The sequence below is a fragment of the Exserohilum turcica genome, assembly GCF_000359705.1.
Source record: "Exserohilum turcica Et28A unplaced genomic scaffold SETTUscaffold_3, whole genome shotgun sequence".
NCBI lineage: Eukaryota > Fungi > Ascomycota > Dothideomycetes > Pleosporales > Pleosporaceae > Exserohilum > Exserohilum turcicum.
In genome coordinates, this window is record NW_007360136.1 from 354287 (window position 1) to 377552 (window position 23266).

Below are 23266 nucleotides of genomic sequence, written 5' to 3' on the forward strand. Positions count from 1 at the left end.
AAAGCGGCAGCCATGGAAGTAAGTAACGTGATGTCATGTGGCAACGTGCGTGAGGCAACCGCCATCACATGAATGGACTTGATGTTTGTCACATGATGTGTGTTGATGCTGGAGTAATGGATTTTCATTACACCTTCATGTTTGATCGAGAATCAGACCACCGGCGAGAATTCTGCGACATGGGGATCCGAGATTACGTAAGGCCTTTACGGCACGCAAGCAAGAGTATCGTTGATATTGTGAGTGTGATCAAACACGACGAGAGAGTTTCTCCTTCACTTTTCTCGTCCGTTTATTCATGTCATTCGTTCTTATTAGAGCACTGTTAGAGGGAAACCTCTACAAAATATTGTAGTTTCATCGCTATAAGCCATCAACATGAGTAACAGCATCAACTCCTATTCTGTATGTTCAAATTGCTGCTCACACAAAATCAGAACATCGCTGAGTTCAAGTATTCCATGCCGCCTAATTCTCGACTTGACTGGTCGACAAAAGAATCTCTAACCTCTGCAGCTAGTCCCAAAATCTACTCCAACATTTCCCTCAAACACAAAAAACACGCCTCACACACACGTCTCACTCCCCTCATCAATCCCAACAGCCGCATACCCATTCTTCTCCCAAAACGGGCTTTCCTCTGGCTTTCTCCCCTTCAGCGCCGCCAGCATTTCACAAGGATCCACAAACGTCACCCACCAGGACACATGATCATGCCATCCAGGCCCCCGTAGCTCCGTCTTCCCGTCCTGCGCGAGATAGACACGGTAGTCACGCGGCAAGTAGCGACGGGGATGTCTGTAATTCCACAGGACGCTATTGATCAGCGTGGGACTTGCTGCGAAAGCCCAGAAGAAGCATTCGTAGCGTACGATGGACGACAGCGTTGCGAGATCCAGCGCCGAGTCCGAGGCCGTGTAGATGCGCGTTGCGGCAAAGTGCTCGACGATGCGGTACACGGTGCGGAAGAGGATGAGGAACATGCTGATGTACAGCGTCAGCAGCGGTGCTTGCACTTTTCGCGTCGTAATCCCGCCGGCAATGCAGCGTCTGTGGAAGAGAGCGGCGATGAAGCAAAAGGCTGCGATTACGACGATCTGCAGGATAAGCGATACTTTTAAGAATGCCTCGCCCAGTTTGACGAAATCCTTGTTTACAGCCGGGTTCGCCAGCCAGGATACTCCCACGCCGTTTAGGATTTCGACGATGCCGGAGACAAAGCCAAAGGTGGTCAGTGTGCGGCCTGGGTGCAGCGGCGCGTAGTACGGGACGTAGTAAAGTATGCGGCCAAGGACATGGTAATTTGCCAATTCCAAGATGGGACTGGTATGTTTAGTCAGTCCGTAACATTCCATCCTTTTAGTTTGAGAATCCCACTTACGGAGCACAGTATATAAATATGGTACTCGCAATATAGACATTAATGTCCTTGTAGTGTATCGCGCCGTACGAGCGGAGGGCGAAGCCTACGGTGAAAAGCAGACTGCATACGGGATGCAGACCAGTCACTTTCCAGGCCTTGTACCGGATACACTGCCAGACATGGGCGATTGTCACAACGCCGAACCACGCTGTGAACATTGGTGGGGCCCAATTGACTGGGTCGTATAGGTATACGCTACCGGGAACTATCTCGCCCTGGGCCATGGTGTGCATGGATGAAATCGGAGAATGAGGTTGAAGATAGACAAGCTATTCTGTGAGACCTGGCTAACCTTTATTCAAAGTGCTGTAGTCCATTCTTTGGGTTCCTTCAAAGCCATATAGACCATTATTAGACATCCTGTTAACGCACTCTTTCCAAAAGGGGTTATACCTAGGCCAAGACTCGAAGAGAATCAAGTACGAGACGTGGTGGCTTGATATAAGCCCCAGGCATGTATAGCTTACCTGACTTGTAACAGATCCTAGTGTTCGCGAGATTATCTCTTGAACGGGCTAAGACGTCAAGGTGTGGCTGTGTACTGTGGCTTTGCGACCTAGATTACCGGAATCAACCAGAGCGAGTACAAGGTTAATCTAGTTTTGGCCCCTACCGCCCTCTCACGAACGAAGTATTGGTCTCCGAGAGTGGCTACACACATGTCAGCAACTCCATCATGGACTTGACGACAGCCATCTTCACAGCCACTTAATCCAGCCTTTGCATAACGCGAGGCAGTTTCCGCGGCGAGTCCGAGCAGAAGAAACCCCCTTAACGGCGCCTCTTGTGTAAGCCTGCTGATTTGGAGCTAAGCCCGATACGGCAGTCAAGATGGCCAAGACCAGGAGGCCTTACAGCGCCCATGACACGCGGGGGCGTTGGTGTCCCTCAGCCACACCAACGACTTTGGTCTCACTGTGGTAATTAAAGTGCAGAAATGCTCGCTGCTACAACTACAACTACTACTACTACTACTACTACTACTACTACTACAAGGCGTACATACCATTTGGCACTACAACCATACGTGCCAGTACCCCCCCGCGATCCAGACTAAACCCACACCACGTTCCCCCCCGTGGGCTGCATCCCTCGAAAACCAGCACACCGTGTGTTGCGCACCAGCATGGCTTTGACCGAAAAAGGCGAAAACAAAGCATCGCGCCAATGCTGGGATTGCTTAAAACGGCGGCTAGTGTGTGATCGGACGCTGCCGCACTGCAGAAAGTGCCACAAGGCTGGCCGCCAGTGCTCGGCCTACGACGATGCAAAGCCGCTGCAGTGGGTCCAGACGGGCATGGTGACTTCAAGACGGAGGAAGAAGAAGCAGCAGGACGATAGCATGCCAAAAGTCTCTGCGGCTGCGACTGCGCCCGCGCTATGCCAGGAGAAGCAGATATCGTGGAAGAAGACAGGGGTATCGGACCAGGAGCCCTACGACACTGACTACATCTGCGAGCCCGTGGAGTACCAAGACGCTCTGGCCTTTTTTGCGGTGGAGCAAAAGGATCTGCCCGAGGACGGCGTGCACGACCTCGTGTCGTCGTTCGAGCTGACAGCCATCACCAATGAAGCTGGGCGGATATTCCAGACCTGGGGTCGAGCCAAGATCGAGGAAGTTGTGGAACGAGGACTGCATGACGAAGCAGCAAAGATACTGCGATCTAAGCGCGAGCCGCTTCAACGCCTGAAGCGCCTAGTCGTGCTGCTGCAGACGCAAAATGTACCGATGTACGAGTACCTCGCAAACGAGACGTGTGACGTGGTTCAAGCCGTCCAATACTGTGAGTATACGCCACACAGGCAGGGAAGAAGTTGAAAAGCCCCGGTGACTTACAAACAGCATTAGATAATCATAGAATCCATGCCCAGTACAAGGCGTCCGGGGAACTGGCTCCCAACCCGGCGATTATCGTATTCCCTCCACAGGCACTGCATCTTCTCACGCCGGCAATCCACCACACGCTGGTCTGTATATCGCTCAACCACTATCTCCACTCGCAGTCCATTGGTGCAGATCGCGCGGCGGCAAGCATCAACCGGTCGAAGATTTACCACCACCGAGGCGAAGCGCTACGAGCACTGAGCCAGTACATTGGCCAGGACAAGACACGATGCTCGGACATGACGATTACCAGTATCCTAATGTTCATGTGCCTGGAGGTAAGCTTGCAGTTTGAGTATGTAGGCAATACGATACAGTGCTGACAGTCAGACTTGTTAGCTCCAGAATCCCACGTTTACAGATTGGCGGTCCCATGTCAACGGCATGAAGCGACTAATTGACCTTCGGGGCGGGCCGAAGCAGCTAATCCACGACGCGCCGCATCTAGTGGCCTCGCTAGTACTCTACCTACTGTAGGCTACCTGGGCCATGGCTGCAAAAACGGACAGATGGCTAACGCGTGTGCACAGCATCATCTCCATTGCGAACACGTGCAGCCCGCCGTGGGACCAAGTCGACATGACGGGCGTAAACGACACCATCATCGACGATGTCAGCAGCATGTATGACCTCATCTTCCCGTATACGCTGTGTCCGCGGGAGCTCTTCGTCGAGATCCTGCAGATCAACCAGCTGCGCACAAAGGCGTCGGCGGCCATGCTGCTGTTTGACATTGACCCTGTGCATGCGCTCGAGGCGCAGGATCTGGTGGTCCGCATCGAGGCATTCTCGCCAGAGGCGTGGGCACAGGCGGGGACGCTGTATTCGGAGTGGCTGATGGTCGGCAGCATCTACAAGGCGGCCGTGTCACTGTACTGCACCTTGTCGCTGCAGTCTCTCACCATCCTGCCGCCGACCGTGTCGCTGCATAGGAGCCAGACGGGGAAGGGGGATCTCCTCCTGAGCAGCGTGCGGTGCGCGCTCCAGACGCCCAGGATAGCGAGACATATGGTGTGGCCGCTGGTGGTGGCGGGCGTAGAGGCTATCCACCGCAGCGAGGCGACCAAGAGGTGGATTGAGGCCAGTCTGCAGGATCTCAGTCGGCTGCTGGGGACGAGCTGCCCGTTGAAAGCATGCGCGGTGCTCAAGCGGTATTGGAAGGGCGGGGTAGCGGGGTGGGACGAGTGTTTTGACAGGGCTTATGTGTTTATTATCTAGACGCCAGATCGTGTCGTGTGCAGGCAGAGGGTGCGGGGTATACTCGTGTTTGCGCAACATGCAAATTTACATACATACTATACAGAGGGGAGATGCAATGTCTGCTTTTCCCGCCGACGCCGAACCATGCAGTTGATTTCTTTTTCGTGTCTTCGTGAGCGGTGTTGACGCATCACCGTTATGCGCATTCGCTTCCGGGCTGCTGGCGCGGTTGTAATTTTTTTTCTCTCCGCCTCTTCTACCGCTCCAGCCCCTTGGCGTCTGGATCCTCGTCGCCCTTTGTCTCCTTGACATCCTTATGGGGGCGGCCGGCATACAGCATGTAGCCCTTCTCCTCGATGGTGCCGGCCTTTTCGTCAGCCTCGGCGCGGCCGTGGCCAAAGGCGCCCGTCTCGAGCTGGCCCTGGACGGCAATGGGCCTGTTGCCGCGGAAGCGCTTGCGCATATCGATCATGCCCTTCTTGCACTCGGCATAGCCCTTCTGCAGCTGCTGGCACTGGGTGGGGAGCGTGTACTTGAGGGGCGGGCGGAGACAGTCGCCGGGAGCGTGGCGCTCGACCATGATGCAGTCGCTGTTCTGGAGGCAGAAGGCCAAGGCGGCGCCTGGGGGGGAGCATTAGCAGGCAGCCGGGCAGCAAGCATCGTCGTCGCCATCATCATCACCGTCATCATCATCATCTTCTTCTTCTTCTTCTCTTCATCCAGGGCGGGGGGGAAAAGGGCCGTCCATACGGATGTCTTTGCACGACTGCGGCATGCTGAGGCGGGGAGGGCGGATCGGGTGGATGGCAGCGCGACGACGTGGAAGCAGCAAAGTGGAGCAGCAGAAGAGGTGGCGATGGGCTGTTGGTGCCAAGACGCTGCCCCCCCTAGCCGAAGAGGGCCCAGGCGGCGCAGCCACAGGCGGCGGTTGGAGCGAAGCGCTATCACATGTCAGCGACACGTCGCTTTGGCACCACCACTGGCAGCGCCCGGACACGCATGCATGCGATTGCTGCAAGCGGCCGAGACGACGCTTCTCCTCGCCGCTGCGGCAACTGAGCCATTGCATATCATGGCTCGCTCACCGACCCCCCCAACACCCCCCAACACCCCCCCGACACAAGCACGTACGCATACGCGAGCTTCGACGTTTACGAGGCCCCGGCGCGAAGAGGGGCGATGCGCTGGCGTTGCATCTGCTTGCCCTCCAGCCTTAACCGCCCCGTCCGGCCGCTCACTGACTGCATTGCTGCTGCTCACTGCACCGCACTGCACTGCACTGCACTGCACACGCCCCCTCCCGAGCTGCCACCGCCATGGCGCTCCATATTCCTTTTCTCTCGCGCCTGCACATCCGCGAGTACATTGCTTTGTTTCTGTCCATCATCCTCGTCGTGCTCGAGTCCTTCATCGCCGTCATCACCCTCGCCCTCCCCACGCCCATCATCAACCTCTGCTACCTCGTCACGCGCCGCATCTTCAACTCGCTCTCGTCGGCCTCGGCGGCCCACGCGCGTGCCGGCAAAAAGAGCGTCTGGAGCCCCGTGGCGAGCGCCTCCGACTTTTCCGAGCTATGCGACATCTACGGCTACACGTGTGAGGAGCACATTGTCCAGACGGGCGACGGATACCTGCTGGGCCTGCACCGCCTGGGCTGGAAGAAGGGCGAGGAAAAAGTGCGCGTCAACTGCGGCGACCCGGCCAAGGGCGTGCGCAAGAAGGTCGTCTACCTGCACCACGGGCTCATGATGAACAGCGAGGTCTGGGTCTGTATGACGGACAAGCAGCGCTGTCTGCCCTTTGAGCTGGTCGAGCGTGGCTACGACGTCTGGCTTGGCAACAACCGCGGCAACAAGTACTCCAAGAAGAGCATCCACGCCCCTCCCACGTCGAGCCGCTTCTGGAACTTTAGCATGGACCAATTCGCCTTCCACGACATCCCTGATTCCATCGGCTACATCCTCGAGACCACGCACCAGCCGTCGCTGTCGTACATTGGCTTCTCCCAGGGAACGGCCCAGGCCTTTGCCACGCTGTCCATCCACCCCACGCTCAACGACAAGGTCGATGTCTTCATTGCGCTGGCTCCCGCCATGTCGCCCAAGGGTGTTGCTTCCGGCGTTGTCGATGCATTCGTAAAGGCCTCTCCGGACATTCTCTACCTCGCCTTTGGCCGCAAATCCATTCTGCCCTCTACCACCATGTGGCAGTCCATCTTGTATCCGCCCATCTTCGTTCGCCTCATCGACAAGGCCATGTGTTTCCTGTTTGGATGGAGGGGCATCAACATCTCGCAGGAGCAAAAGCTCGCGGCTTATCCCCATCTCTATTCTTACACTTCGACCAAGAGCGTAGTCCACTGGTTTCAGATCATCCGCAACGGCACGTTTCAAATGTACGATGACGACGCGCCGAATCCCATCACTTCAAACCGGTCCAAGTATTACAAGGTCGCCAAGTTTCCCACCAAGAATATCAAGACGCCCATTGTACTCGTCTATGGCGGGTCAGACAGCCTGGTCGACATCGATGTCATGTTGAAAGAGCTCCCCCCGCACACAACGGCCAAAGAGATTCCGCACTACGAGCATTTGGACTTTTTGTGGGCAGATACCACCGACACTCTCGTCTTCCCCCATGTCTTTGAGGCCTTGGAAAAGTATGCCGTCATGGAAAGTGGAACGCCCAATGGTCTCAAAGAGCGCCGCTGGCGGCCGCCAGTCAACTATAGGGGCCACCTGCCAGAGACCGATACACCGCCCGTGCAAGAAGGATACGACGATGTAGGTGACGAAAGCAAACCAGTTTCACCAACCACGCGCGCGCGGAGGGTCTCTCCGCAAACACGGAGGGCACTCTCTTACCATGGCCCCTCCATGGCCACGCCTCCAGTCGTCACCAGCCCTGTTCTAGCGTCGAGAATGTCGTATCCGGCTGCCTACAAGGTCGGCTGTGAGGATCAGTTTCCCTCCATCAGAAGCAGAATCATGTCCCCGCCGCCCACACACAGGGTCTCTCTGTCTTTTGACTCACCTGGCACAAACTCTCAGATTACCGCGCAAACCTCGACCTCGCGGCCAGAAGGCTGGTGGTCATCGGATGAGGTGGCCGGTACTGACCCGTCCCAGACTACGACCCCTGCCAGTCCGACCCCAGCCCGGAGGTCAAGCTTCGGTAGCCTCCAGAGCACCAAGAGCGTGGCAGGCAAGGTCGGAGCCAAAGGCATCACCGTTGGCGCCGGCAAGGCAGTGAGCGGCGTTACAACAGGTGAGGGCTATGGTGAAGGACACAACACCGCCAAGGACCGTCAGAAATTACTCGAGGCTGATAAGAAGCGCAGGAACGTTTTAAAGAAGAAGCCACCGGTTAATAGCTGACAAAGAAAGAAGCGGATTGGAAAGAGCCAGTTGCTGAAGAACCTCATCAGGAAGTATCGCAAGAAATGATTCATGATGAACCCCCGTTGCAACGGCTCTTTCTCTTCCGCATGTTATTGGCAATATGGTCCACGGTCTCATATTGCAGGCTGATTCAGAAATATACCCTCTTTTTTTTTATCTTGGCACTCATGCCGTACAGCTAGCACGCTCTGTTGTTGGTGGTTGACTGACTGGTGAATATGTATCTCGGCATAATCGAATCCTTCTTCAATGAACATAAGGCCGTTAGCTTTGTAGTTAGTGGGAAGATCCTAAGAAAACGCCATAAATCCCCCCGAACTATGTATTCCCATGAAGCTTGGCTAGGGGCGCAAGCATGCCGCGCCTGTCTCAGCTATCCACCTATATACCCAAAAGCGGTTTAGCGCGCTCTACTAGCGCACCCAGACGAGTCCTAGGGCAGAAACACGACCCCCGATCTTATACACTTCACGTCGGAACCCCTACTTCATAGCACCCCCACCGCATGATCCCTACCTTCCTTTTTTTTCCTTTTTCCGCCGCCTGAGCCCAGCAATGGACGAATGACAGCTGTAGCGCAACCTTATCCTGTGACTCGGGAGCCGGCACCGCTAGTCCCCAACAGGCGCTTTGCGACAATGCGGGAGGACTTGACGGCCTCCTTGTACCTGCAATCGATGCGGCGCGAGGCATTGCTGCTCACTCTGCAGGCACAAAGCACGGATGCTAGAAGGGAAACGCAGCCATGTGCGTGAGCCTCAAAACCCAGGCCAAGGCGCTTTTCTTGGCTACGCTGCTACGGCGGGGGGGTTCCATGTGTATGCGAAGCATGGGAGGGCCAGGGTTCGCGTAGATTGGAATTTGTCTTGGAAGGATTATCGTTCCATTGACTCTTGTGCCTGTGTCGCTCCCTCTCTATCTCCTCCCACCCTCGTTCCCTCAGACCACTCACCCCTCACCCCTGTTTTTTTTTGCCTCTTTTTGCACATTCTCGAGTCGTTGGTTTCTTTCACTCGTTTCCATATATTACTCGCTGGCGAGAGCACACGGCTGCTTCTTTTTTCTCTCGTTGTGTCGGGTATCACACACACGCTCTTTTTCACTGTTTTACCCTCCAGTCGCTCTTTTATTGTTTTCTTCTTCTTCCCGCTTGTGTGTCATTCACATCCTTGTCTTGCTCTTTTTTTTGTTGCAAAACGTTGGTTGTTGTCATTGTCAAGTCGACTCAGTGCCTCAGGTGCTTGCTTTCTAGCCTCAGGTGGTTGGGTCTCTCTGGACGCGCACAAACAGGTCCTTCGCTCGTTATTTTGTGGGGTTTCCTACGCGCATGCAAGATGAAGTTGTTGTACGCGCTGTCTGCCGTCGCGGCTTTGAGTGGTAATGTCGGCGCGTCTGTGAGTGAGGGCTTGGACACGCATCGTGTGCTGAAAGCCGCGACAAAACGGTCCGATGTGTATCGGAGAAGTGTGAGGATCAAGAGGAATTTTGAGACGGAGCTGGTATATGTGGATAGTATGTTATTTGGTCTGACGTGGGACGTGACTAGCTGACAATGGGCAGATGAGAATGTCTGGGGTGATGCATCGACCTTTGCTTCGCAGGTCAAGGTTGGTGGGCAGAACCCAGTGTTCAACCTGGAAGAGCATGAACACCATTTGAAAAGTGTCGAGTGCGGGGAAGATGCTATCAAGTTGCACTTTGTCGATGCCTCGTCTGCTCGTGACGCAAGGGCTGCCAGCCACCATAACGGTACTGGCTTGATCATCACGTCGCATGAGGGTTGCAACGCAGAGGGCGAGCGTTCGGTATACCGGTAAGTCGTACACATCTGTACAGATACACGGTCTGATGGCGCCAGCGTAAACGACGTGACTTTTGCCAAGGATGGAGAAGCACTTGAGGCATCCGTTACGAAGACAACATGGCAAGACGCCTTCGATCACGTGAACATAACATTCGGCCACACCACCGAAGACCACTTCTACCGCCGCCACGCCGACTTTGCCAGGATCCGGAGCAAGCGCCAGAACCGCGTCAGCATTCCAGAAAACACACCCGACAATGTCAACACGGTTACCTTTGACCTGAACACTGAGGTGCTTGACAAGACGTTCGGTGCTGCGGATATCTTGGACATTATTGGAAATTTCCTGCCACTCCCAGATCTCCCTGTCAATGTCCCCATTGAGGTTGGATGTAAGAGGTGTGCTACCACGGGAAAACTGGCTCTGTCGCAAGGAGCATTCCATATTGACCTCTCGAAAATCGACTTGATCCCCGATATCTTCCAAGGTGGCGATGATGGCAAGGAGATTTCAAGCGTTATCACTGGCGGTTTCGTGGAGCTTCAGGCCATTGGCGTCGGTGCGCGACTAGAGCTCTTTGCGCGCCCTACCAGCAACGGCATGCTCGAAGTCGCTCTTTTCCAGGTTCCCATTGCCGGTTTCACCATCCCCGGCATCGGCCAAGCCGGCGCTGTTTTCGAGCCTCGAGTCCGCTTCGAGTTCCAAGTCAGCGGCGGGCTCGAAGTCACTGCAGGCCTTGATCTCAAAGTCCCCGATGGCTCCAGTCTCCGCGTCGAACTAACAAACCTCGGTAACAGCAAGGTTGTAGGCTTCCAGGATACCAGTCTCACGCCACTGCCCGTGAACGTGAACCTTACCGATGTCGATATCATTCTTGGTCTTGCATTCAAGCCTGCTATTCCGATCGGCTTTAATTTTTTCAACCAGATCAAGGCTGAAGTCACGACTAGTTTGGAACTCCCTCGTCTGGACGCTAAGCTCTCGAGCAACGTTGCTGGAAACTGCAACAAGGGCCGCAACGGCGTCTCTGCACCACCAGCTGCCGCTGCAATGTCAGTCAAAAACCACACCGCGAGGCAGTTGCCCAGCCCTCCCCTCAGCCTGGGTCCGATTGCTCTGGTCCAAGCCAATGTCTCTGTCTCATGCGACATTGCTCTTGATGTTTCGATCCCGATTCTGCCTCCGCCGTTCAACGCCGTCAATGTCGAGAAGAACATCTTCAAGGCGCAGCTCGAGCTGGTCAAGGAGTGTACAGCAGCGAATGCTGCGTTTAGGAATTCTCCTGCCATGAAGATTCCTCCTCCCCCACCTCCACCTGCAACGGCCGAATCTATCAATGGAACCATGGTGAATGGAACCATTTCTACGACTGCACCACTGAACGCTACAGCGAAATACGGTGGTTATCCAGTACTGTCGTATGCTAAATCAACCCAGGCTCAGCATTCACCACCGCCATATGTCGCGTACTCGGCAGTACCGTATCCCACAGCGACAATGGCGAACCGTACGACGACAGTCATGGCAAAGCCTACCATGTCTTCAAAGGCAGTGTCAAACCATACTGCTACCTTGGTCGCCAGCAGCAGCTTAGTCGCCAGCAGCAGCATGAAGCATTCAAGCCCGCCGCCACACACTGCTCGCCCACCGATGCTCAACCACACCATGGCCACACAGTCGTCGTGCACCACTCCACGGACCTCCCAAGCCGCAGTCACCTCGACCATCACGCACCGCATCACGCAAACGCTGACGACAACCGCCTCGCCTGTCAAAGCCACGACTCTCGACTCCGAATTCTCCTTTACGCTCTTTTCCACCGTCAAGATCGACTCTGCAAAGTCATCCCGCATGGCGACGTCGACGCCTGCAGCGAGGAACTCTTCGTCTGCGCCTGCGCTCGCCCCGCTGTTCACTCTTTCGCTGGAGCCCTACTCGTCCGCCGCGTCGTCTACACCTGTAGTACTCTCTTCTTCAACTCCAACTCCATCTTCCATGATGGCTTCCCCGGCTATGTCGTCTTCCATGAAGGGAGCCAGCACGCCCCTCGCAGCCGCGACCACGCTCGCTGTTTCCTCTTTTTCCGCCAACGCCTCCATCGCTTCAACCTCAACCCCCGCATCTTCATCTTCATCTCCAGCTCCATCCTCCGCATTTTCCTCTTCCTCTTCCTCTTCCTCCTCACCCGCCGCTGCATCCACCACCCCTGCCCCAACAGCAACAGCAACAACAACAACCATGCTAGCCCCACCACTTCCCCCCATCCTCGCCTCCATGCCCACCCAAGCCCTCCCCAAACTCGAAGCCACCGTCACCATGGGCGCAGGTTTCCTCGTCCCCACAAACGCCAGCGCACTGCCTGTACAGGCGAATCAGACGGGTATCGCGCAGTTTACAGGCGCAGCTGCCAATGGCGCTCAGGTGTCGTTGTGGCTGGTTAGCGTGGTTGTGGGGTTTTTGGGTGTTTGCATGTTGGGCTAACTAAGTGAGGTGAATCTTACTTGGTCCCATGCTAAGGTTCTCGGGGGTGGTTTGGGGGGGAAAGAAAGAAAGAGGAGGGTATTGTGGCATCATTGGTGGGATGACCATGTATGTAGTTCTCGTTTTTTTGTTGTTGTTGTTGTTGTTGTTGTTGTTGTTGTTGTTGTTGTTGTTTTTTCATTTCTGTATGATTGTCGGGATAATTTTGTGCTTGTTGGATTCGGTTCGCGGATGCTTGGGATACCCCACACTTTTATTTTTGTGTTATTGGTTGTTTTGTGGTTGTGGTTGTTGTTGTTGGTGCTGAGGATTGACGTGGCGATGCTGCGTGGGTTACTCTTTGGATCAATGATTGAATGGATGGATGGATGGATGGGAGATGCGGGTTCGATATAAGACTTGCATGGGGACAACGAGTGGAAAATGCGGTGTAGATGGATAGGAGACGTGTTTTTTGTTTCTTGGGTTCTTCTCAAGTGTGGGATTTGAGAGTGTTGGAGGAGGAGAGGGAGGGGTGCATGTGGTTTGTGGTTTAATCTACCTATCTAATACTAAGAAAATACCTGAACTGGGCAATTCCTATTGCCGACGAAAGCCAGAATATCGAAGTTGCGTTTTGACTTTTGTGCTGGTGGCTGAATAGTTGTGCGACTGGTTTCTGAGGTTAGTAGGGACTTTGTGGTTAGATGATGTGTACATGATGGAAACCTGTCGGCGCCCTTGATGGTATTAGGTATGACAAGTGTCAAGGTTTGATGATTTGTAGCCAGCGAGTGTAGTCAAATAATGAATACTCATATCATCCCTCTGGCTTGTGTGCGAACTGCTACTTTCTAGCATGGTGAATTTATTTCTTGAGAAGCGGAGAGTTGGTGAACCATCATGTTGAATGCTGAAACCCCGAACTCGGACATTTCAAGACTGATGCTAGAAGCTCATTTCCTATAGATGCAACTCAATGTAACAGTGGATTTTGGTATGACAAACAAGCGTACACACGGGCTTATGGGGCTTGAAGACGTCAGTTTGGAGGAACAACAGCATGAAGACTTCACTGCTTCATGCAGATTGTGGTGGAGATGGAGCAAGTATCATCGCTCTTTTGTAGCCAGACATGGAATACCAAGATCAAGGTCATGTAACCAGAAACGGAACCTAACCCTGCTTATCCTACAATTTCGACACCCGAAGCAGAATATCCCTCGCCTCTGCACGTATCTTCTCCACGATATCCTTTGCACTTTCAACCTCCTTCACCAACCCCACGCCCGTGCCCGCCCAGATTGCCGCACGCCCCTGCAAGCCAGTCTTGAAGCCCTGGCCTTCGCCAGCCGCCTCTTCATTGTGCAACCGCTGAATCTCCTCCAAACTCACTCCGTTTGAGAAATCCGCGTGGCTCTGCGCAACAAGACCACGTCCATCGTACAGCTCCGGCCAGATACTGGGGCCGCGCAATTGATCAAACAGCCTCGACCGCGTAGTCACCTGTCCGCCGTCTGTGGCTTCAAGAACTGCGGCTTGATAGACTGGATGCACTTTGACCTCGCGAGAGGCCAGGAACCGCGTTCCCATGACGACGCCCTGAGCGCCCAAGGCGAGAGCAGCTGCAACACCGCGTCCATCTGCGATACCACCCGAAGCCACAAGCGGGATATCCGTGAAACCCGCTGCAGCGAGAGCATCCGAAGCTTCAGGCAGCAGCGAGACAATAGAAGCGCCTTTTTCGAATCCATGGCCCCCGGCATCCGCACCCTGCAGACAAAGCACATCGGGCCTCGCCGTCGTCGCAACTTGCAGCGCCGCCGCCACACCCCCCAGCTGGATCCAGATACTACTCCCCGGCGAAGCCTCACGCAGCGCCCGCGTCCACCCTGCATAATCCTCCAGCGCAGCAGCCGCAAACAGCCACACAACCGCAGGCCTGTACCGCTTGACCAGCGGCACCACCTCATCCAGCCTCGTGATGAACAGCAGAAATCCAACACCCACCGGCAGCATTCCCGCGGCAGCCAGCGCCGTCCCCTCGAGCCCCGCAACAGCAATCTCAAGCTCCCCCGCCACATCCTCCATGTTAGCCACCCCGCCAATCATACCCAGACCCCCCGCAAGCGTCACTCCACTCGCCAGTTTGCCCCCCGCGAACCCAGCCATCGGCGCGTTGATCAGCAGCGGCGCCTCTGTCCATGGTAGCTGCTGCTTAAGCGGCGGCATGGCGAACGAACGGGATTCAAGGGAAAGAGAAAGAAACAAGAAGAGAAGCAAGACAGTGCGGTTGTGAGACGCGGGGAGAGTGAGTTCAAAGGGTGTGAGAGCCGCTTTTATACGCGCTGCGCCGTGAGCACATGCAGGTAAGCGGCACGCTTTGCCGTTACGCCCTTGGGGCTGTGAAACCGCCAATACATGTGTACTGCAGCTGTGGCATGTATATGCGTACGGAGGAACTAAGGATGGCGAGGGGCAGAGGCGAGAAGTGGGGGGGGGAGGGGAGGGTATGAGCCCCGCATATTAACGAAGTTTGACAGCCCGTGCTTGTTCGTGAAACCCTCATATTGACTACTCAAAAAACCAATTCTTCCTTATTTCCATAAAATCGGCTCGATGGTGTAGTTGGTCATCACGTTCGCCTCACAATCCGTGCAGCACGCGAAAGGTCCCGAGTTCGAGCCTCGGTTGAGTCAAATTTCATTTTTGTTTTTGGTATCTTCCTGCGCTGGAGTCAATCCAGACTTTTTCTTTTTCTTTCTAGGGGTTTTTGTTTGCCCCTGTCCTTTGGTGCCCGTTGTCACGAATGCGTACGACCTTGCCTGTTGCATTTTCATCTTCCAGCTGGTAAACACAGGTGGTATCTGGAACGCCAATGCTTCAACTACAACAACAAGACTTGATATTCGCTCCCCAAAAAACTATATACAAGAAGATCAGTACCTGAAGCAAGCGGCTATTTTTCCTGAAAGCTCACGCGCAAAAGATGCGGCTTCCTTTTCTCCAGATCGAGAATCATCTGGCCAAACATGCCGTTTGCCCAGCTGAACCACTGGCGCGACCAAGTACTCACGGATCTCGCCGAGACGCTCTCATGCATCAAGCCGAGGCCATCTGTGCTCTGGAGCAGCCAGCGCAGATTCTGTGTGATTTCCGCGTCGTCGTCGGAAGTCAGGATGGTCATGATGAGGGCCATGGGCCAGGGGTTGCCGGGCAGGGTGTGTGGGCTTGCGATGCCTGTGATTGCGGGGCCGACGGCGTAGTAAGCGTTATCGCGCGATAGGAGCTTGTTTCTGGTGTTTTTGTAGATGGTGCTTTGGGGGGTGGTGTAGGCGAGCCAGGGGGCGGAGAGTAGAGACGGGACGTTTGGATCGTCCATGATGTTTGCGGAGCCGTAGCCGTCGATTTCGTAGGCGTAGATTTTGCCGTGCGTGGCGTCGTGCACCACGGCGTGCTGCTCGATGCCGCGGTTGATGCTGACGCTGAGTTCGCGCATGCGCGTGGCGAGCGGCGCTGAGTCGGTTTGCGCCATTATGGTTGCTGAGGCGTTGAGCGCTGTCGCGTACATCATGTTGGACGGGATCAGGTACTGGTAGGTGCATGCGTCGTCGCTGGGGCGGTGGAATGAGCGGACGAGGCCAATGTGGCCGCGGTGCGGGCTGCCGTTGCAATTGTTAATCGGGGTGCCGCCGTACGGGGCACAGTAGGTGTATGGGGTGTGCTGCCATGAGCCGTCGTCGGCGTAGCTGCCAATCATCATGCTGTCTGTGGTGTTGAGGACTAGCTCGACGGCCTTGGCCCAGTTGCTGGACTGTTTGAAGAATTCGTAGTCGTCGGTGGCGCGCACGTAGTCGGCCGAGAGCTGCAGGAAAGAGGCTACAGAGTCGAGTTCCCACTGGCAGGAAAAGACGCGGTAGTAGTCGTATGGCGGCATAATGGTATCACTGTTCTGGCTGTTATGTTGGTATAGGCCGCTCTCATCAGGCGCTTGAAAGGCATTGCAGAAGGGATCGCCGAGAATGTAACGTGCTTGCAGGTTAATGGCACCGCGGAACAGGCTGGCAAGACTATCGTGGCTGGCGTTTGCCTTCAACACGGAAACATAGGCTTGGAGTTGGTTGGCCGAGTCGCGCAGCCACATGGCTTCAATATCACCTGTGATGACAAAAGTTAGTTCCTCGGGCTTGAGGCTCATCTGACGCCCCTCGAGCTCAATGGAATTGCTCGTGTTTGACAGGCCTCGCCAGGCAATCGTCGTGTCGAGTGTACTCGGCCATGTGTTTTCAAAGAGCTGATGCGAATTAGTGAATATTTTACAGAAAATATACGCAATACTGTACCCGGAATAGATCAGGATCCTTGATGACATTTTGCAGTCGGGCAATCGTTTCTTCAACCTCTGGCGAGTGGAAAGTCCTACACTCCTCAATTGGCCTCGCATAGCTCAAATTCCATCTTCCCGTACTAAAAGGCTCGTGGAGGTTTGCGGCGTGGTTCTGGTAGGGCGGGCACTGGGCCCCTGCCAAGGGTGCCACAAGAAGCGAGACCCACGGCCACAGCCCACCTAAGCGTGACAGCCACATGGCACCGACGGGCAGCGGAACGAACACACAATATCACGGCACCAAAGGACAGCCAGCGAGCTGGCTCCTCGCACCGAGAGAAAGCCTAATATACTGGAGTTGGCGTGACCAGGATTAGGATTGTTGAGGATAAATGTCCGAGCCAAGCTCGGACAGTGACAGGCTGTCGGTACGGTCGGCTATACGGATCCCATCAATAGTATTAGGCCAAAAAGGAGTGAGCGGAATGCCAAAGGTCGCGCGTGAGACGAGGAGGTTGAAAGTCTACTTGGTGCACATGTGACGGGCGGGCTAGTGTATCTATATTACAGAGGTGGCTTTCAAAAGTTCTTGCTGACAGGGGTTCCTTGGTTACCACCGAAAATATAGCCGAAGACTAAGAATTATACTATATGCGCAACTAAAAGCCCTTAAAATAGAAGTTTGGAGAGAATAATAGCTACTAAAGTATACACTTACAGTAATACACTAACTATATTAGGCATTATTTCTTGCACGCTAAGTAAATAATGGAAACGTTATCACGAGAATTCGGTCCGATGGATCCGCGCCTTAGCAAGAACTTTTGAAAGCCACCTCTGTATATGCCAAGTCAACTCAGATCACCCGCCGGCGCGGATTCCGAAATAGAAACATCCGTAGTTGCATCTCCGCGCTAATGGGTGGGTTTGAACTTTAATTTATCCTTTGACAATGGCCCGCACTCTGTTCCTTTCTTCTGCATCAAGAACCCACGAGATGCCAGAGTCGCCCGTCGTGTCTCCGGCTATCTGCTCAAACTCGTCGTCCTCCATATTCAGTATCAACGTCATTTGCGTGCATTTCTGGAAAGCATCGCGCAGGGCATACGCGCCGCCACTCGTAGCTGCCGTGATGATTCCTGCAATGTCCCGCTCGAGCCGGACCGCGCCGAGCTCGTTGACCCTGCCGTAATAGCTCTTGATGCGCTTTTCCAGCGCAGAAGCGAGATAGTTCATCCCCAAGGCAAGGAGGCGGTCGAAGTTGGGTGAGGTGAGGATGCGTTTAATGGGACGAATTACCACGCCCCAGCCCCGGTCAAAGCGCGCTCTGACAAGGTCGGCCTCATCAGTGTCTTCGTCGTCTGCGTCCTCGTCACCGGGGTCGTACTTGATATCCCTAAAAGCCTCGGCGAGGATTGGCCGAATGCGCGGTTTCAGAACGTTGGAAAAGAGAACAGTGATGCCGTCATTGAGCAGGTCGCCGCTCTTGGCTGCAAATGCTTTTTCCATGTTTTTGAGCGTGGTTTGAACAAACGTGGCGTCGTGGCCAAAGGGGAACAGGTCGTGCAACGGAGAGTGAGCATCCTCTTGGCCAGGCTGTGGCTGCGTGCGCAGCTGTTGCTGAACTATGCGCTTGACATAGTCATTGGCAATGTCAAGGTTATTGAGCAGCACTAGAAAAGCAATAACCTTGTCCTCGGGGGGCAATCCGCCCTGTATGACGGGCTTCGGATAGCTCTCGTCTCGCATCTTTCTCTGTATCATACCGATGAACTCGGCGCCCAGGATGTGGCTTACCGCGGGGACTACACTCGACACGACGGCTCGCTGCGATGTTGCAAGCGTTCTTTGCAAGACCTGGTTGACAATATACATGACATCGTCAACGGCCGAGGTTATGAAGGGCGGGTTGGCTCCAAGAGGCTTGTTTGGGTTCAGAGTGAGGTCTGACGGAGACTCGTCTAGCTGGAAGGCTTTCTCCACCGACCGACGGAAAAAGAAGGTCGTCATGGCGTTTACGGGCTCGATGAGATGGCTCGTCACCTTCTTGTGGAGGTTGCTGGTCGTTAAGAAACTGGGCATCACCAAACCATGGTCAATCTGGTCCTCAGGCTCGTAGGGCTGCATTCATGAGTAATGGACCGCGACGTTTGCCGAGCGTACTTACCGCGCACTTGTCAGAGAGAAAGCGAGTATACAGGGCATACCGCCCCAGGATAAGAGCGCCTTCTCCGAGCAGACCATCAATCTCCTTCATGTCGACCCCTTCATCTTCACTCGTGCGCGCCGCGCCGTTAGCCGGTGAGCTCGAGCGGGGTATTCCGGAAGCAGGCTTTTGGGCTGGGAGGAAGCTTTGGACTAGGAAGGAAAAGGCATATGATTTGATTTCGGTCAGTTTGCGCTCGATCTGGCGTTCGTCGTGCCATGTGTCGAGCACAATGCCTCCTTGCACATCGGCCTCGATCTGCAAACGCTCAATAACCTTTTGCATCATGCCGGGGCCGTAGTGGCGCTCGACTAGCGGCTCGTGTCCGTCTACAATCTGGGCAATGTGCTCGAACAGCTTGGTGATGGTGTTGCCATAGAAGAAGCCTTCGTTTCTCTGTGCTGGCGAAGCCGAGTTGAAGTTTGCGCGCGCCCGCGACGCCACACCTTGACAGACGTAGCGACCATATGCATCCAAACCCACGTCGGTGCGCCCAATCAAGGGGAACAGTTTGAAGAAGCGCGTCACCTTGGAGCCGTCGCCCTCCTGAGCAGCCTTTTCAAACTCGCGCAAGAAGAGGCCACACAGCGACTCGGCGGCCGCATCGAGCGTCACCCGCGGCGGGTCAGGCACCTCGGCCGTAGGCACAATCTCCTCTGCAAAGCTGCCATTCACCACCTCTTCCGGTATCTTGGCGGCGCGACTGAGGTAGCCCGCGGCCGTCTCCCAGTCCTGGGGAGCGCCCATGGAGCCGTGGACGCCCAGGACGCACGCCTTCAGCTCCGCCACCTGCTCGACGACCTGCAGCGTCGCCTTGACATTGGATTGCTCGTGGTCCAACCGCTTGACGGCGCTCGAGATTCGGCCGGCGGTCGAGGCGGCGTCGGAGAGCATGCCATTGCTGATGGCTCGCGTGCTGACGGCGTGGGTGCCGAGGCGGGCGCGCAGCACGTCGAGGCGCCCGAGTTCGCGCGAGAGGTCTTTCTGGGAGGCGACGAGGGCATCGAGCTGCTGCGTGACGCTGGCCTCGTGGTCGTGCAATTGGCCGAGGGCGGCGTGGATCTGGGCCACGCTGGCGGCGGCGAAGATGTCCTGGGGGTCGGTGGTGTCGACGGCCATGGCCAGTCAGTCATGGGCGGAGGCGTGTCGTGCGTGGCTGTGGCGGCGTCGGAGGGAGCGTCGCTTTCGGGCCCGCGGGGACATGTCGTGGGCGCACAGCGGCTTGGCCGGTGACGTCTCATAATCTCGCCAGGGCTCCATCCATGCGTTGTTGCGGCTGTTGCCCATGCGGCCGCATTGCCACAACTTGTTGATGGCCCGGGTGTGCCAGGCCAAACACGCCGCCAGCTGCCTGCCTATGTGCCTGGATATTTTTTTTCTTTCTTTTCCTCGCCGACGCCCTCGCCTCCTGCCAGCCGCCCTGCGCCCACTCCCCGCCATCCACACTATTGCTGCACGAAACCGTCGGCCCTACCTAGCCCTTCAGCTGGCGTACGTGTAAACACGGGACGACCGCCAATCACCCGGCCATCTAGACCAGCCCGCCGCTACGCGCACGACGATTACGCACCAGCACGCCGCAGCACATTCACATTTGCATTCACTCGACGCCTCGCCGGCGCCTGCGCCTTTTGCGTGCACACACTGGCCGGCGCCCTGCGTCCGTTGCGCCTTCCTCCCTCCTCCACGGCGACTTCCCGCTGCGACTGCGCCTTCCTTGCCTGCCCTACCCTGCTCCGCCGCCACCGCCGCACCCTGGAACCCAGACCCTAGTCCAAACAGACTTCCCAAAACGACTACCGCCGCACACGACATCCAACGCCCTCCACGTGCAGCCTCGTGCGCATTGCCACCCAGGCTGGGAGCACCACAGTCTCTCCTTAATGTCGCCGCCATAGACTGCTCTTCTCACCCACGCATCCCCCCGAGCCCGAACCCCCCAGTGCACCAGCACTCGGCACCATCCGCCGCAAACCACTCCCGGCCATGGACTCGACCGCACACCTTCTCTATGCCGCCCACCAACTCCACGAGCGTTCTGGCGGCATAGGCGGGAACACAGCCTCTCGCCCGGCCTACTACAAGATTGTTGGGCTCGTCTTGGCCATTTCGTCCGGAGTCTTCATCGGCACGTCGTTTGTCATCAAGAAGCACGGTCTGCTGCAGGCCAACAAAAAGTACAATGAGGAGGCGGGAGAGGGCTACGGATACCTCAAGAACGGCTGGTGGTGGCTTGGCATGATTTTGATGATTGTTGGAGAGATCTGGTACACGCCATTGCCGAGTACGCCGTTCCGACGCTCCGCTAACCCGCGCACAGTAATCTTGTCGCATATGCCTTCACCGACGCTATCCTCGTGACGCCGATGGGTGCACTCACGGTCGTAGTGTGCGCTATATTGTCCACCATCTTCTTGAAGGAGCGCCTCAGTTTTGTAGGAAAAGTAGGCTGCTTCAATTGCATCATCGGCTCCGTCGTCATTGCTGTCAATGCACCGGCTCAGTCGTCTGTTGCGCGCATTCAAGACATGAAGAAATGGGTCCTTACACCGGGCTTTCTCAGTTATGCAGGCGTCATCATCGTCACATGCATTGTAATTGCTGTGTGGCTAGGGCCCAAGTATGGAAAGCGCACCATGATGGTCTACATCACCATCTGCAGTCTGATTGGAGGTCTCAGTGTTGTCGCAACCCAAGGTCTCGGTGCCGCAGTGGTAGCTCAGGCCTCCGGCACGTATGGTGGGCAGTTCAAGGAATGGTTCCTTTATGTGCTGCTAGTATTTGTCGTGGCGACGTTATTGACCGAGATCATCTACCTCAACGTAAGTCGCTCGCCAATTGATCCTTGGACAGTGCTAAGCTTTGCCTAGAAAGCCCTGAATTTGTTCAACGCGGCGTTGGTAACACCAACCTACTACGTCTTCTTTACATCTGCTACCATCATCACCTCGGCTGTCTTGTTCCAAGGTTTCAAAGGCACACCGCTGCAGATTCTCACTGTCGTCATGGGTTTCTTGCAAATCTGTTCGGGAGTGGTCCTTCTGCAACTATCCAAATCAGCCAAAGACGTGCCGGATTCAGCCGTCTTCAAGGGAGACCTCGACCAAGTGCGGACTGTCGCCGAGATGGAAGAGCCAGAATACGAGCCGCGAGCCGATACACTTCGCGGTGGTGCCGCCATTCTCCGATCACTGTCAAAAGCAAGGTCCGACAAGGAGCTTACCGAGGCTCGGAAAATTCAAGAAGAGCATATGCAGCCTATTGGCGAAGGCGAGCAAGTTGAGTTCGACGGTCTGCGTAGACGGAGGACAGTATTCGATCCCAGTCGGCCACCGACACGCAGCACCACGATTGTGCAGACCAAGTCGCTACACCCCCCGCTTGGAATGTCACAATTTCCCACTGACGATTCTGATGACGATAACGACAGTTTCCACCCTGGTTTCTTCCAACGATTGCGCTCGCGGGGCAAGTCAACTAGCAGTCGCGGCAGCTCGCATGCGCCAGGCACCTCAGGTGTGGGCATGCACACATTGCCCGCCATTCCTCAAGCCGATGGTGTCTCTGATCAAGAACCAGACGGCGCATCGTACAAGATCAACATGACTCAAGAAACATCGTACAAACCCCTTGACTCGCACATCCAGTTCGCCTCGCTTCCCGATCCACCCCGCCACGACCGCCACGACCGCCATGACTCGGAATCCTCGTCTCTCGCACCCCCACCACCCGGCGGCCAGCCCGCCAAACGCCAGTTCTCTTTCCAAAACGTCTTTTCGAGAAACCGTACAGACTCCACTGGTGAAGCATCCGGTAGCAGAACGCGACCGACAAGTCGACACAGCCGCAAGAGCAGCCGAGAAATCAAAAGCGGAGGCCCAGGCGGCGCGACGGAAGAAGAAAGACTCGGCCTCGTAAAGGGCGACTCGAGCAATCTCCTGCCCATTATCAGTCGTACCAGCGACGAGGAGGACGATATTGACCGCGATCTTGCTGCCGGCGTGCCCCCCACCTACATCGACGACGACAATTGGCATCTCCCGCGCACTTCTAGCCCCGCCTACTCATTACCGGCCCAGCGAGCACCAATGCAAACGATACCGCCTGTGCGGCGAGCAGACACGGACATGTCTGAGTTTGAGGCGCGACACGCTGAGGCCGACAAGGACATTGAGAAAAGCGGCAGCCGTGGGAATCCCGGGGCGTATCGGTAGAAAGATGAGAGACCTCTTTGATTGATTTGTTCTTGTTTTGTGTGTTGTTTAATTACGAAGCGAAGCTTTTTCGGTTTCCTCTCTCTGTCTATTCTCTCTTGTAGAGCTTTACGCACGGGCTTTTGCATACCGTCTTGTATGCATAGTTGTGTGCCCCGAGCTCCTGGGATATGGACGAGCATGAGCATGAGCATGAGCATATATGTAAACATGCATCTGCATGTGGGATGTCAGCATTGCATTTGAAATTTCCCATCTCCTTTTTCCCCTCCCCCTTTTTTTCTTATTTGGATCTTTGTGCGGCTCCACGTCGCGTCTTGGCATGTACATATATGTATGTACACT

The 23266-nt window shown here is 55.4% G+C and overlaps 8 protein-coding genes and 1 non-coding gene across 9 annotated transcripts; 5 read left to right on the top strand and 4 right to left on the bottom strand.

Annotated features, from left to right (window-relative positions):
* Positions 1 to 436: 436 nt before the first annotated feature.
* SETTUDRAFT_163483 (uncharacterized protein) lies at positions 437 to 1751 on the bottom strand. Its single transcript, XM_008028994.1, has 2 exons — positions 1391 to 1751; positions 437 to 1339 (listed from the first exon to the last, which is right to left on the bottom strand). Coding segments are annotated over exons 1-2 (774 nt in total). The 5' UTR covers positions 1392 to 1751; the 3' UTR covers positions 437 to 566.
* A 798-nt stretch (positions 1752 to 2549) lies between these two features.
* SETTUDRAFT_90980 (uncharacterized protein) lies at positions 2550 to 4526 on the top strand (the record flags this gene model as incomplete). The annotated part of the gene is made up of 5 exons (XM_008028995.1): positions 2550 to 2774; positions 3078 to 3207; positions 3273 to 3586; positions 3648 to 3781; positions 3839 to 4526. 5 exons carry the CDS (start codon positions 2550 to 2552, stop codon positions 4524 to 4526), a joined length of 1491 nt encoding a protein of 496 aa, XP_008027186.1.
* A 238-nt stretch (positions 4527 to 4764) lies between these two features.
* SETTUDRAFT_20118 (uncharacterized protein) lies at positions 4765 to 5283 on the bottom strand (the record flags this gene model as incomplete). The annotated part of the gene is made up of 2 exons (XM_008028673.1): positions 4765 to 5129; positions 5259 to 5283. 2 exons carry the CDS (start codon positions 5281 to 5283, stop codon positions 4765 to 4767), a joined length of 390 nt encoding a protein of 129 aa, XP_008026864.1.
* Positions 5284 to 5824: 541 nt separating this feature from the next.
* On the top strand, positions 5825 to 7885 carry SETTUDRAFT_136502 (uncharacterized protein; the record flags this gene model as incomplete). Its single annotated transcript, XM_008028996.1, has 2 exons — positions 5825 to 7295; positions 7665 to 7885. 2 exons carry the CDS (start codon positions 5825 to 5827, stop codon positions 7883 to 7885), a joined length of 1692 nt encoding a protein of 563 aa, XP_008027187.1.
* A 1715-nt stretch (positions 7886 to 9600) lies between these two features.
* On the top strand, positions 9601 to 10974 carry SETTUDRAFT_61645 (uncharacterized protein; the record flags this gene model as incomplete). The annotated part of the gene is made up of 2 exons (XM_008028920.1): positions 9601 to 9722; positions 9768 to 10974. Coding segments are annotated over 2 exons (1329 nt in total), but the record flags the coding sequence as incomplete, so codon positions are not given.
* Positions 10975 to 13237: 2263 nt separating this feature from the next.
* Positions 13238 to 14465, bottom strand: SETTUDRAFT_163488 (uncharacterized protein). The gene has a single exon (XM_008028997.1). It carries the CDS (start codon positions 14344 to 14346, stop codon positions 13366 to 13368), a length of 981 nt encoding a protein of 326 aa, XP_008027188.1. The 5' UTR covers positions 14347 to 14465; the 3' UTR covers positions 13238 to 13365.
* Positions 14466 to 14787: 322 nt separating this feature from the next.
* SETTUDRAFT_t22 lies at positions 14788 to 14873 on the top strand. Its single transcript has one exon. It is a non-coding gene; the product is annotated as a tRNA-Val (tRNA).
* A 260-nt stretch (positions 14874 to 15133) lies between these two features.
* On the bottom strand, positions 15134 to 19826 carry SETTUDRAFT_154255 (glycoside hydrolase family 125 protein; the record flags this gene model as incomplete). Its single annotated transcript, XM_008028998.1, has 5 exons — positions 15134 to 16253; positions 16317 to 16468; positions 16518 to 16688; positions 17465 to 18622; positions 18669 to 19826. The coding sequence occupies 5 exons, from the start codon at positions 19824 to 19826 to the stop codon at positions 15134 to 15136; spliced, it is 3759 nt and encodes a 1252-aa protein (XP_008027189.1).
* Positions 19827 to 20693: 867 nt separating this feature from the next.
* SETTUDRAFT_20123 (uncharacterized protein) lies at positions 20694 to 22921 on the top strand (the record flags this gene model as incomplete). Its single annotated transcript, XM_008028674.1, has 3 exons — positions 20694 to 20974; positions 21028 to 21529; positions 21578 to 22921. 3 exons carry the CDS (start codon positions 20694 to 20696, stop codon positions 22919 to 22921), a joined length of 2127 nt encoding a protein of 708 aa, XP_008026865.1.
* Positions 22922 to 23266: the final 345 nt, after the last annotated feature.